The sequence below is a fragment of the Tupaia chinensis genome, unplaced genomic scaffold, assembly GCF_000334495.1.
Source record: "Tupaia chinensis unplaced genomic scaffold, TupChi_1.0 Scaffold000429_1, whole genome shotgun sequence".
In the NCBI taxonomy this organism is placed as follows: Eukaryota; Metazoa; Chordata; class Mammalia; order Scandentia; family Tupaiidae; genus Tupaia; species Tupaia belangeri.
Genome location: NW_006159934.1, coordinates 6504184 through 6517420, shown reverse-complemented (window position 1 = coordinate 6517420; position 13237 = coordinate 6504184). Strand labels below are relative to the sequence as shown.

General features: G+C 40.3%; 1 protein-coding gene across 1 annotated transcript in view; it reads left to right on the top strand.

Moving 5' to 3' along the window:
• Positions 1-13237, top strand: part of LOC102485198 (S-adenosyl-L-methionine-dependent tRNA 4-demethylwyosine synthase) — a 169297-nt gene that overhangs the window by 36591 nt on the left and 119469 nt on the right. Inside the window, exons 8-9 of the mRNA XM_006155033.3 lie at positions 744-849; positions 6620-6672. Coding sequence (XP_006155095.2) covers positions 744-849; positions 6620-6672 — 159 coding nt within the window. The remainder of the gene's footprint in view (positions 1-743; positions 850-6619; positions 6673-13237) is intronic.

The following is a 13237-nucleotide window of genomic DNA, read 5'->3' as shown; positions in this document are numbered from 1 at the left end:
TTCAGTCCTTTTTCCTCCATTTTTTTTTTTCTTTTTTCTTTTTTTTTGACTTTTTCCTCCATTTTTCATCCCCAGTGTTTTGGGCATGCAGGTGCATGGCTTGGCATGTTTTTCAAGCTGCCACAGCTGGGATTTGACCTGTGTGGTTGGCCAGATGGGATGTGGCTCCCTTAACAATCAGGCCATGGAGCCAGCCTGAATATCTCCTTTAAAGTACAACACAGACTGTGTGTGATGTCTCTGAAATGATTAATTAGCACTCTGTCATCTTGCCACTGGGTCCAGGACTCGAACTGTGGTTGACTATATGGGAGTCCAGCGACATAGCCATTACGCCAACTGCTGGTCCTGCTGCTGAATTTTCTGATGGCCCTAACAGGAAATACAACCAGTCTTTTATTATACTCCAAATTTCTTAAATATATATTTTTCTATTACTGAAAAGGAATTTCCTGCACAGAATCTTCTGAAATGCGATGTTGTGGGTGGTGGTGGTAGTGAGTTAACTCGGTCTCTGAACTGTTGGCTCTCAGGGCAGCTCAGAGCACTCTTGTCATAAAAGTGACGCTGACTTATCTTTAGATCGTTATCCAACTGGAAATGTGATCACTTAGGAAGGGACAGAATTACGGGCCATGGCTTGCAATGAACCTTTTATCAACGCTAGATGTTCCCGATTATTGTGTTACTATTTTCATTGCACATTGCCAATTCTGGATTTCATTCTTTTTATTACAATGCAGAGAGAAAAGGAGCAGCAGGAAGAAAAAAGGAGCCTGGGGAAGATTGAAGATGATGAAAGAAGAGCTATGATAACTCCTGCTCTCCGAGAAGCTCTTACTAAACAAGGTGAACATCCTCGAGACTTGTTAAGTTTACTACACTCTTAAGCATTCTAATTTAATACCTAAGAGAGGAAGCACAAAATAGGGATTGCTAGGAGGAAAAAGGGTAATGAATTCTCTCTCGTTAGCTCGGCAGCTGTGTTATAGTAGCAGATGTAGCTGCCTAAAGATTTACCCTCTTTTATGGCTCACCTGTGTGTTGGCCACCTGGACCAGCAAATACCCTCTTTGCTTGGTTTATTGGGATGTAACTATCATTGTGGCTCATGTATACAGATAGGAAAGGCTGTCTATCCCTGGCCTCTTTGCAAATCAGTTTATTAAGGGGAAACTATTAAATGCAGATAAAAAGCGTACATGTTATACTGCAGGGTTAATTAGAAGTGTTTTATGTAGAAGTACCATATCTGGTTTTTTTTTGGTCATACCTTATTAAGGAGGCTGTAGCTGGATGAATAAGAATATTAGTTTCCTGTGAAAGACAGAAGAGTGAATTATGAGTCAGTAGACTGACCTCATTCCCTTCTTCTCTCATTCCTCCCCCTCCACATTTATGGAAGACCTTTTATGCGAGTCCGACAATGCAGGGATAGGATACAAAATCTCTTTCAAGGAACTATCAAGTTGGTAGAGGAGGCAGATAAATATGAATATATAATATATATAATTTGCCTTCTAAATGAGATAAGCTTTTTATATTAAAGTGATTTTATGATGGATTTACATCTATCATATTTTTATTTTTATTTTATTTAATTTATTTACTTATTATTTTGGAGAGGTTTTTGCTATAGGGTACATGTGCTCACCAGAAAGACAGACAGAGACATAGAGACAGAAAGCGAGAAATCATGCCCCGGGGGGATGGCCATGCCACAATCCCTTCTCCATTCTCTTCTTGGGATCTTTGGCACACATGCATGCTTGCCTGGCGTGAGTTTAAGCCAGTGGGTCTGGACTCGAACCGTGGTTGATTACATGGGAATCCAGCGACGTAGCCATTTTGCCAACTGCTGGTCTCTATTTTATTTTAAATAATTGTTTTTAAAATTTAACTATTTATTTATTTTTAATTTGACCAGAGAGGGACAGAGTGAGTGAGTGAGAGAGAGAGTGAGAGAGACGAGAGGGAGGGAAGGAAAGTGAGAAAACAAGCTACCTGATTCAGGACTCAAACTGTGCACCACCTGCAGGCCCCTTACTCTTTATTTTCTACTCATCTCATCTGTTATTTGATTTTCTTTTTCCTTTTCTTCTTCCTTCTTTGGATTAATTGAATCTTTTATGTCTTTGTGAATGTATTGGCTATAACACATTTGTTATTTAGTGGTTGCTTGAGTTTTTATGCTGTACCTGGTGGTGTATCACTTCCTAGTTAATTAGAAGTTGTAAAGTTCTACATATCTTATAAACCCTGCATCACACTGTTACTATTTTAGTTTAAACAATTATCTATTAAAGATTTACATGATTGGGGCCAGCAGGTGGCAGTGTTTAAGGCTCTGGAGTCTCACATGGCTGATTGTGGTTTGAGTCTTGGACCTGGTGACTTGAAAATCATACTGAGGACGTGTGTGTTCATGCCCCAGATCTCAGGAGGAGAATGGAGGGGAAGGGATTGCAGTGTAGCCATCTCTCCTGGGGTTGATTTCTCACTTTCCTTCTCACTGTCTCTCTCTGGCGAGTGCATGCGCCCCTATGACAAAAACAAAAACAAAACAAAACAAACAAAAAAAGATTTACATGATTAAGCAGAATCTTATATATTTATTCATATATCAGTAGTAACCACTTTCTGTGCTCTTTTGTTCTTGTGTTCTATCTCGTATCCTTTTCCTTTGCCAGAAGGACTTCTTTTCAACATTTCCTGTAGTGTGGAGTTTGTTGGTGATGAATTATTTTTCTGAAAAAGGCTTTGTTTTGCATTCATTTTGAAGGACATTTTCTGTGGCTTATAGGATTGTAGGCTGACGGCTTTCTTCTTTCTCATGTTAAAGACATTGCTCCACTGTCCTGCTCACATTGCTTCTGACGAGAGCTGGGCAGTCAGTCATCCTGCCATTTGTTTTGGACTTCAGCTCTCCTTCCCAGTTTTAAGATTTTTCTCTTCATTACTGATTTCAATCAATTTATAATGTGCCTCATTGTGGTGTTCTTCATGTTTCTCTTACTTGGATTTCACTGAGCTTCTTGGTTTTGTGGATTTACAGTTTTTATCAAATTTGGACACATTTTGACCATTTATTTCTTCAAATATTTGTCTGCCTCCCTCTCTCCTCGGGGACTACAATTACATGTATAATGGGTTGCTTGAATTTGACCCACAGTTCACTGATGTTCTTCAGTTTTTGAATTTTTTTTCTGTCTTTTCATTTTGGTTAGTTCCTATTGCTGTGTTTTTAAGTTCAGTAATTGCTTCTTCTCTAATATCTAACCTTTCATTAATCCCATCTAGAGCATTTTTCAATTTAGACATAATTTTCATCACCAAAAGTGTATTTTGGACCTTTTTATATCTTCTGTGTCTCTTATCTTTTTTGAGTCTATGGACTATAGTTGTAACTGTGTTAATGTCCTCACCTGCTAATATCTATCCTATGTCATTTCTGGGTCAGTTTTGGTTGATGGATTATTTTCTTCATTTGTTTGTTTTCCTACCTGTTTGCATGCCTGGTAATCTTTGACTGAAAGTCAAAACTAATTTTCCCTTTTCAGGTGCTGGGTTTTTTTTTTTTTTTTTTTTTTTAGATGTTTTTGCTATAGGGCGCGTGCACTCACCAGAAAGACAGAGAGAGACAGAAAGACAGAAAGCAAGAAATCACCCCTCAGGGGGAATGGCCATGCCACAATCCCTTCTCCTCCATTCTCTTTTTGGGATCTTGAGCATGCACACACATGCGCCTGGTGTGAGTTTAAGCCACCGGGTCCAGGACTTGAACTGTAGTCAACTACATGGGAGTCCAGTGACATAGCCATTATGCTAACTGCTGGTCCCAGGTTCTGGGTATTTTTGTATAAACACTCATAAACATATATGAGCTTTTTTGTGGGACAAAGATAAGTTTTTCAGTCCTGTAAACTCTGCCCACTTTAATCTCCCTAGATTTCCAGCTCCATTTTCTCAATTCAGACAGTCAAGCTGGACTTTGCTTGGGTTGTCTGCCCTTGCTGCATGGCCTAGAAAATTTGAAGAGTAATAAGCTGGAGCAAAGAGTAGGGCTAAGCTTATTTGTTTCCCATCTTTCTGGGATTGCTACCCTTTGTTACCTGATGTATTGTGTCCTGAAAACTCATTTCCTATATTTTGTTTTTTGGTATTCCAGGTAAGGTAAGAGAGTATCTTCTTGCTATTACTTCATCTTGGTTGGAAGCAGAAGCCATCCTTCCTTCCTTCCCTCCTTCCTTCCTTTCTACCTTCCTTCCTTCCCTCCTTCCTTCCTTTCTTTGGCTATAGGATGCATATGCTCGCGAGAGAGACAGAAAGTGAGAAATCACTCCCAGGGTGGATGGCCATGCCGTAATCTTTTCTCCTCCATTGTCTTCTCAGGATTTGGGCCATGTACGCACATATGCCTGGCATGAGTTTCAAACTACCGGGTCTGGGACTCAAACTGTAGTCAACTATGTGGGAGTCAGCACCTTAATCACTTTAATAGTTCTTTTTTTTTTTTTTTTAAGTTTATTTACTTTTTCTATGAGTCAAAGAGACAGATAGGGACACACACACACACACACACACAATGATACAGCATTTGATAGGGTCTTGATACCATGATCCATCCCTAGCTCCAGGCAGGCTGGATCATGTGTACATGCATGCTTGACATACTTATGGAAGTTTCTGGATGTGAACTGGCAACCTTCCCACATGGGTCTCTCTCATAGAGAGTTGCATTTACTGCTACACCACCATCAGGGCCCCAAAGCAGAATTCTTTACTATGATTTTTAGCAGCTGTTGGATTATCTTGATGTTGTACTCAACTATAGTTCTCTCTCCTTCCGAAATACGTGTGTTTTTCATACCTAAATGGAAAATTTTATGGACCTTCTGTATCTTGGAAGAGAATGATATAAAGAGCTATTATATGTAGCAGTGCATGATGTCTGTGGTAGTGTTATGAACAACATAATATGGGAATCCAAGAAAAGAACTAGAATTTTCTTCAGGAATCTTTTACTTACTTATGATGTATCAGAGATACCCAGACTCAGTTCCATCTTTAAGTAGATAAACTGTGCTTTACTTATTTATATGCGAGATGTTTACATAAATGTGGAAGAGGATAAACGACGAAGCCCTGTAAATGTTGCCAATCGAGAATTGTCATCCGCACTGACATTGTTCTGTTTATCATTACACTGTGAATATGGCCGTTTAGCCCCGCTGATCCCCTTGTAACAGCATCTAGACTGCGTTTCTTCATTTGCCTCATTTGTCTGCAAGTCTTTTTATGCAAGAGAGTCATGCTAATTGTTCACTACTTGAAACCTCTTGAGAAACTTTATTTAATGCTTTCTGAAATTGGAATGTTCTACTTGTTTGGTTTATTGGTTTGTTAAAAAAGGAATTACTTTGGCATGGCTTTTTTTTTTTTTTTAATGCTTTTTGTGTCTTAGGTGGCACAACATTTTTAAATGGTAGCTTGTGGAGTGATACCGGAAATTCACATTAAATTGTGGTTCCTAGAATTTGATAAGTGCCTTTTTTTTTCTTTTTTTTGAGAGGCTTTTGCTATTAGGGCGTGTGCGCTCGCCAGACAGACAGAGACAGAGAGACAGAAAGCGAGAAATCAACCCCCAGGGGGTATGGCCACGCTGCAATCCCTTCTCCTTTGTACTTCTCTTGGGATCTTGGGCATGCACGCACACGCGTCCGGTGTGAGTTTTAAGCCACTGGGTCTGGGATGCGAACCGCGGTCGACCACATGGGAGCCATTATCCTAACTACTGGCCCCGATATACTGCCTTTGTCTCAGGATTTCTTTTAATTTGCTGTTGTCCATTTGAATCTTCATCTGTTTTGAGAGAGTACTGATGATAGTTTCCCAGTCATTTGTTGGAAATATATCATTCACTTTTGCTCTCGTTATAAATGTTCTAGTGGCCTTTTCTTTTCTTTTCCTTTTTTAGTTATAGGGTGCGTGTGCTCGCCAGACAGGCAGAGAGAGACAGAGGGACAGAAAGCGAGAAATCATCCCCCGGGGGGATGGCTACGCCACAATTCCTTCTCCTCCATTCTCCTCTTGGGATCTTGGGCACGCACACACATGTGCCCAGCATGAGTTTTAAGCCACCGGGTCCAGGACTCGAGCCGCAGTCGACTACATGGGAGTCCAGCGACATAACCATTATGCCAACTGCTGGTCCCCCAGAGGTCTTTGAAAAGAATATGTATTCTGTAGTTGAGCACAGGGCTCAACATATGTCCTTGGTCAAGTGTGTATGTTCTTGTGTTGCTCAGATCTTGTAGACCTTTACCTTTACTGTGTTGGCCTATAAGATTTGTGAGATATTGAGAGGGTTAAAACCTCTCTGTGTAATTTTGGATTACGTTATTATTTCTTTTTGGATTTTGAGTCTATGTTATTAGATGCATATCCATTTTAAATTGATTTTTGATCCTGACGAATTAAAACTTTTAATATTTTCTGCTATAGCATTGATGGTTATAATTTAAGCCAAGAAAACTGATTTTGCTAAATTTTAATACCGCCTTTTAAAAATGAGGCTTTGGATCAGTTCAGTTTTGTGTTTCCTGTTTTTTTCATTCAGGTTATCAATTGATTGGGAGCCACTCTGGAGTGAAGCTTTGCAGGTGGACAAAGGTATTTATTTGTTTTTAATCAAATGTTATTTCTGTTATGTGCAACTTTTGCATGGCAGTTGCATGTAGTTCGTATGTTTAGAAGTTGAAGGTTTAATTTACATTTAATGAAATGCACAGAGTTTCGAGTGAATTTTAAAAATGAATTCATCAAGTTTTAAGGGATATAGAACTCACATTCACCAACTCAGTTAAGATATCAACTATTTTCTTCATTCTAGTACATTTATTATACTCAGGCTGTTTCTAGTTAACACCTCTCTCTCCTCAGGCAAGCTTGCTATTGTTACTTATTTTCGCCTTGCTAGAATTTCATATGAATGGAATCATATGAGGGGACTATAAAAAGGGAACAATAGAATTAAAATACGTGTATTTTTAGGTCTACCAGGTGGTATGGTGGTTAAGGTGCTGGATCCCACATGGCCAACTGAACAGTTTGATACCGGACTTCACAGATGGAAAAACATGCTGGGCACGTGTGTGTGCCCAAAATCCCAAGAGGAGAATGGAGGAGAAGGGATTGTGGTGTGGCCATCGCCCCGAGGAATGATTTCTCATTTTCCCTCTCTCTCTGACAGGCACATGCACCCTATAGCAAAAAACTTAAAAAAAATTTTTTTTTGATGCTAAAAAATTTTGAAATACAGGTCCAGCCCAAGGCATAATGGTTAAGGTGGCTGAATCCCACATGGCTGACTGTGTGGTTCAAGTCCTGGGCTGACAGCTTGAAAAAACATGCATGCTATGTGTGCGTGTTTGCTCAAAACCTCAGAAGGAGAAATGGAGGAGGGAAGGCAGCGTCATCATCCCCCATGGTGGGGTGTGTTTCTTTTCTTCTCTCTGTCTCTAAAGAGGGTACCCAGTCTGTGGTAACATTTAAACATTTTTTTTTGAAATCTATACACTTTTTCTTTACTCATGGTAGAACATGACTGCATGCCTCCAAGAGTGAGGAAGAGAAACGCCTTCCACAGGGTCCAGTCGTACTGTGGTCCCCTTCCTCTGGTCGTCTAGTTGGGTGGGTACTAGGCACTCACGGGTGTGCCCGGCATATTTCAGGCTGAGCAGACCAGGGATTCAAACCACGGTTACCATGTGGGAGCTAACATCTCTTGAGCAGCACATTACCACTGTGCCACAGAGCCAGCCTCATAGTTTTTTCATAGTATGCATTTTCATGAACGTTTGGAAGACCTGTTGTATAACGTATAGTCTTTTGTGAATGGCTTCTTAAAGTCAACATGTTACTGAGATGCCTTGGCATTGTAGCGTGTATCAGCAGTTCATTCATGTTTATTACTCAGTCTTAACTCCATTGTATGTAGGATAGGCCAGCTTTTTGATCTCTTGATAAATATTAGTCTGTTTTCAACTTTTGGCTTTTATGCACAACAGTGCTGTGAACATTCTTTCATAAAACTTTTCGTGAGGCTGGCCCTATGACCTAGTGGTTCAGGCAACGGGGTCCCATATGGCTGACCTCACAGTTCGAGTCAACCCCAGCAGCCTGAAAAACACACCAGGCTCCTGTGTGTGCACGTGTGCCCACACCATGTAGGTTGGGAAAACCACCCAGATGACTGACAGAGTGTGAGATAATAAACATAAAAGGAAGACCTGCGGCAAATTAAGTCAAGAAAAAGAGTTTATTTGGGTCAGGATTAGGACAGTCACCCAGACACCACAAAATTCAAGTTACCTTGAATAATGTGTGCTGTGATTTTGCGGATTTCAGAGTGATTTTAAAGGCAAGAGTGATGAATGGGGACAAGATGACATAATTATTAGTCCAAGTTTTACACTGGTCAGTACTGTAGTAAGGAGACTTGTACAGCAGTGATTGGCTGAATGATAAGGGGAGCAGGGTGACTTCATAGTCATTTAAGGCCATCGTGGAAGTCAGTGAGTCTGGCACATTGTTGAAACTACCAGATAAGCGTAAGAGAAGAATTTATTTGGTCAGTAGGGATGTCCATCATCTAAAAAGCCCACCAATTATTTATTTATTTATTTTTAAAGAGAGGTTTTAGCTATAGGGCACGTGTGCTCGCTGGAGAGACAGAGCGATAGAAAGTGAGAAATCACCCCCCACGGGGGATGGCCATGCCGTAATCCCTTCTCCTCCATTCTCCTCTTGGGATCTTAAGCACGCACGCGGCGGGAGTTTTAAGCCACCGTGTCCGGGACGCGAACTGCGGTCGACTACATGGGAGTCCAGCAACATAGCCATTATGCTAACTGCTGGTTCCCACCATTTCTATTTTGTAACCCTCTGTCATCTGGGTGGGAACCTGTGGAGTAGGAGGTTCTTTCAGCCAGAAAAGGAAGACGTGAAAGGTATCAATGGAGGACTTGATGCTGTTTGATGAAGTCACTTAATTTAATTGATAGTCTATCTTCTCATCCTTACCATCGCAGTGTCCAAATCTAGAAAATAAATATCTGTTTACTACAAGTATGTATAACATGTATTTGCAATGCATATCCATATGTATATAGTGTGCATATTTTTATATAGCATATATTATTTAGATACTGTGATATACTAAGACATATATATTTGACTTTGTTCTTGGTTCCTGACACAAGAGTTTCTAAAACTTTTTGCCATTCATAATGTCTTTTGCTATTCATAATGTCTTTTCAGCTCTTCTTGAGTTTTGCTTCCTGACTTTTGGTGGGGCTTTCAATGTCTTGAGAGATGGAGAGCCTTAACGTGTGCTAACTCTTGAAAATTAGTATCAGAATCAAATTGCAATTTGTTGGATACCCAGTTTGTGTCCCAGAGTTGTATGAGAAAAACCCACATTTGGTTTGGGAAGCGCCAGGAGTGAATAACAGTTGTCAACCTAGACAGAAACACTGAGGTACAGTAAGAGAATTGAAATTGGTGTATTTGAGCCTGGGCTTTATTTGTTGCTTGGGTGATACAAATTGCAGATGCCTAAAATGTGTGGTCCAGGACTGGCCTGTGCAAAGCAGGTTTTGTAATGACGAGAAGGGCAAGAAGGAGGGAGGTTACAAGTTCTTTGGCAAGAATTCACATTGGTCCATTCTGAAACACAGATGAAGGGTTGGCTGTACTCACTCTTCACATCAGGACTGAAGTATGCCTTCAAACAATTGGTACGGGCGTAACCAGAGTCTCAAGCTCATGCCTCACCCAGGCCAATAATTTAAGTGGGCCTGGCATTGCAGACTCTTCTGACTGCGTTTTTCCCTCATAGTTCTTAATCACAGATAGCCCCTTTACTTTTCACTGTGATTGTGGCTTTACTACTGTTGATTAACTGTGGTAAAATACAAACCTCACAAGGACTACCTAAGTCACATGTGACAGAGTAGGGAAATGGCAATGTGGCCACATCACACCACTGTCAGCCTTTCAGCAAATACTGAATGTTTTCTGTGTGCCTGGTAATCATGTGGAAGGCGGTTGATTGCCTTTGGTGAATTTATATTGCAGCTTGGTGAAAGGGTCCTTCTCCTGTCTTTACGTTGTATCTCTTGCACGGTGTATTTTCCCTGCACCCCTAAGTAAAACTTCAGTAAACTCAAACAAGGATCGGAAGTTGATTTCATAATAGTTGCTTTGTGTCCTTGCTGATTTTCTGTCTACTTGTTTTAATTTAACTCAGAGGGGTTGATAAAGACTCTTAATTGTGGATTTCTCCATTTCTCATCTCAGATCTAACTTTTGCTACATTTATTTTGAATCTATGATGTTAGATACATTCTCATTTAATATTGGTATGTCATTTTGGTGATCCTACCGCTTTATTATTATGGAGTGTCCTTTATTTTATTTTATTTTATTTTTTTTATTTTTTCAATTTGCCGTAGGGCATGTGTGCTTGCTGGAGAGAGAGAGAGAGCCAGTGAGAGCGAGAAGAGTGCCTGCAAGCCTTCTCCCGCCCCCCCAAGGGGATGATCATGCCGTTATCCCCTCTCCTCTACTCTCCTCTTGAGATTTTGGGCAGGCAAGCACATGTGCCCTGTGTGTTTTTCAAGCTGCTGAGTCTGGGACTCAAACCAATCAGTCATACATGTGGAATCCAGCCACTGTAACCACCACATCACTGGCTGGCCCTGTGTCCCTATTTTTCTATAGCAAAGGTCTCTATTTAGTAGTTTACTGTGTCCGATATTAACATGGCCATTCCAGCTTTCTTTTGGTTAATGTTTGCATATTATACTTTTTGCTATCCTTCTGTTTTAACTGTTTTTGTCTTCTGCTGGCTTTTTTCTTCTGAGAATATCTTTGCTTTCATATCTGAGGCATATATATATATATATAATTCTGGACTGATAATATATATTTTTTCTTTTTTTTTTTTTTTTTTTTTTTTTGAGAGTTTTTTTCGCTATAGGGCACGTGCGTCCGCCAGACAGACAGAGACAGAGAGACAGAAAGCGAGAAATCACCCCCCAGGGGGGATGGTCACGCCGCAATCCCTTCTCCTCCATTCTCTCGGGATCTTGGGCATGCGCGCACACGTGCCCGGCGTGAGTTTTAAGCCACCGGGTCTGGGACGCGAACTGTGGTCGACTACGTGGGAGTCCAGCGACATAGCCATTACGCTAACTGCTGGTTCCCTATATATTTTTTTCATTTTTGCCAAAGAGCTCATGTACTTGCTAAAGAGAGGCAGAGAGTGAGTGAGAGGGAAAGCCAGATGGCACCCCTATGGGGAATGGTCACACTGCAATCCTGTACTCCTCCACCTCTCCCTCCTTTTGGGATTTTGAGCACTCAGGTGCGTTTGCCCGGGGTATTTCTCAAGCCACTGGGTCCAGCCCTCCAACTACGCAGTTGGCTGTATGGGATCCAGCTTTGTTAACCACCATGCCACTGGCTGGTCCAACAATTCTTTTCTTTGAGCATTTTAAAGATGCTGCTCTGTTCTTTCGGCCTTTGTGGTTTCTGATGAGAAATTCTCATTTATTCATATCATTGTTCCCTTACAGTGAGTTCTGCCAGAACCTGACATATGTGTTCCTAAAAATCACCACATGATGCAAAATCATGCAATTAAAAACCACAGGGCTTATGGGAAATATGGAGATAAGGCCAAACCACTCAAAAACTTTCTGTTGACACTTGAAAAATAGAAATGATAAAAATGGTAGTATACTTTCACACATTAAGTGGTTAAGAAATACATAAATACTGCAGTAAATATGGCATTTTTACCTTCAAAAAGACTGGTTTGCTCCTAGAAATGACTGCTGGGGAGATCACAGCTTGTGCTACAATGAGGTGGATGATAGAGGGTTATTTGGAATCAGGTGCAAAGTTGCAACCATAGACACGGATGGGCATGGCTTCTAATCCACGTGCTGAACCCGGGGAGCTGTGAGGTGTTTCGGGGCTATGCCTGTGTGCCTCCGGTGTGCTCATATGTGGCTCGGTTTTGCTGGGTACAGTTTTCTGTATTCACCTAGTGTTTCTGGCACTATAACAAGTGCAAAATTCACGTTATGCTAAGTACTCTAATATGTCAATGTGTTGGAACAAATTCATATTTTTAAAACAAATGTTTCAGAAATGTCTATTTAATGTGTTGTGTTTCTCTGGTGCTTTAGATTTTTCTCTTTTCTTTGGTCTTTAGAAGTTTGTCTATGGTGTGTCTTACGGCGTGTTTTATGACCTGACACCTGAGTGTGGTTTTACTTCGGGTTCATCCTACTTGGGTTTTTCCCAAACTTATTAAATCTATAAATTTAAGACTTTTTAAAAAAGAGAATTATTTATTTTATTTATTCATTCATTTATTTTAATTTGATCAGAGAGAGAAAGTGAGGAAGTAAGCCACTAGGTCCAGGACTCGAACTGTGATTGCCATGTGGGAGTGCCCAGCACCTTAACCACCATGCCACCTGCTGGTCCCTAAATTGAAGACTTTCATTAAATTTTGGCTATTATTTCTTTAAATAACTTTTCTGTGCCCCACTTCTCTGATGCCCCAACAAGACAAATGTTAGACTTTTTGATATTTTCCTACAAATACCAAAGACTGTTCATTTTTTCTTTAATTATTTTTCTCTTTTCTTCAGAATAGTACTTTTTGTTTATTATTGTCCAGTTTTTTGGAGTTTCTTCTGTCATCTTTATTCTTCTATAATAATAGCTGCTTTGAAATTTTGGGTAATTTCATATTTGGGTCATTTCGAGATTGATATACATTAATAACTTTTTTCCCTTTAGATGGTAATCACATCTTCCTAGTTCTTTTTTTTTTTTTTTTTTTTTTTTTTTTTTTTTTTTTTTTTTTTAAATTTTTTTCCTCTTTTGTTTTGGGGCTGGAGAGGCAGAGAGAAACAGAGAGATAGAAAGTGAGAAAACACCCCCAAGGGGAAATGGCCATGCCACCATCCCCTCTTTTCCACTCTCCTCTCAGGATTTTCAGCACCCACACACATCCACCCAGCATGAGTTTTAAGCCGCCAGGCTCAAGACCTGAACTGCAGTCAACTACTTGGAGTCCAGCAACATAACCATTAAGCCATCCATTGGTTCCTGGCATGAGTTTTTTTTTTTTTTTTTTTTTTTTTTTATATTT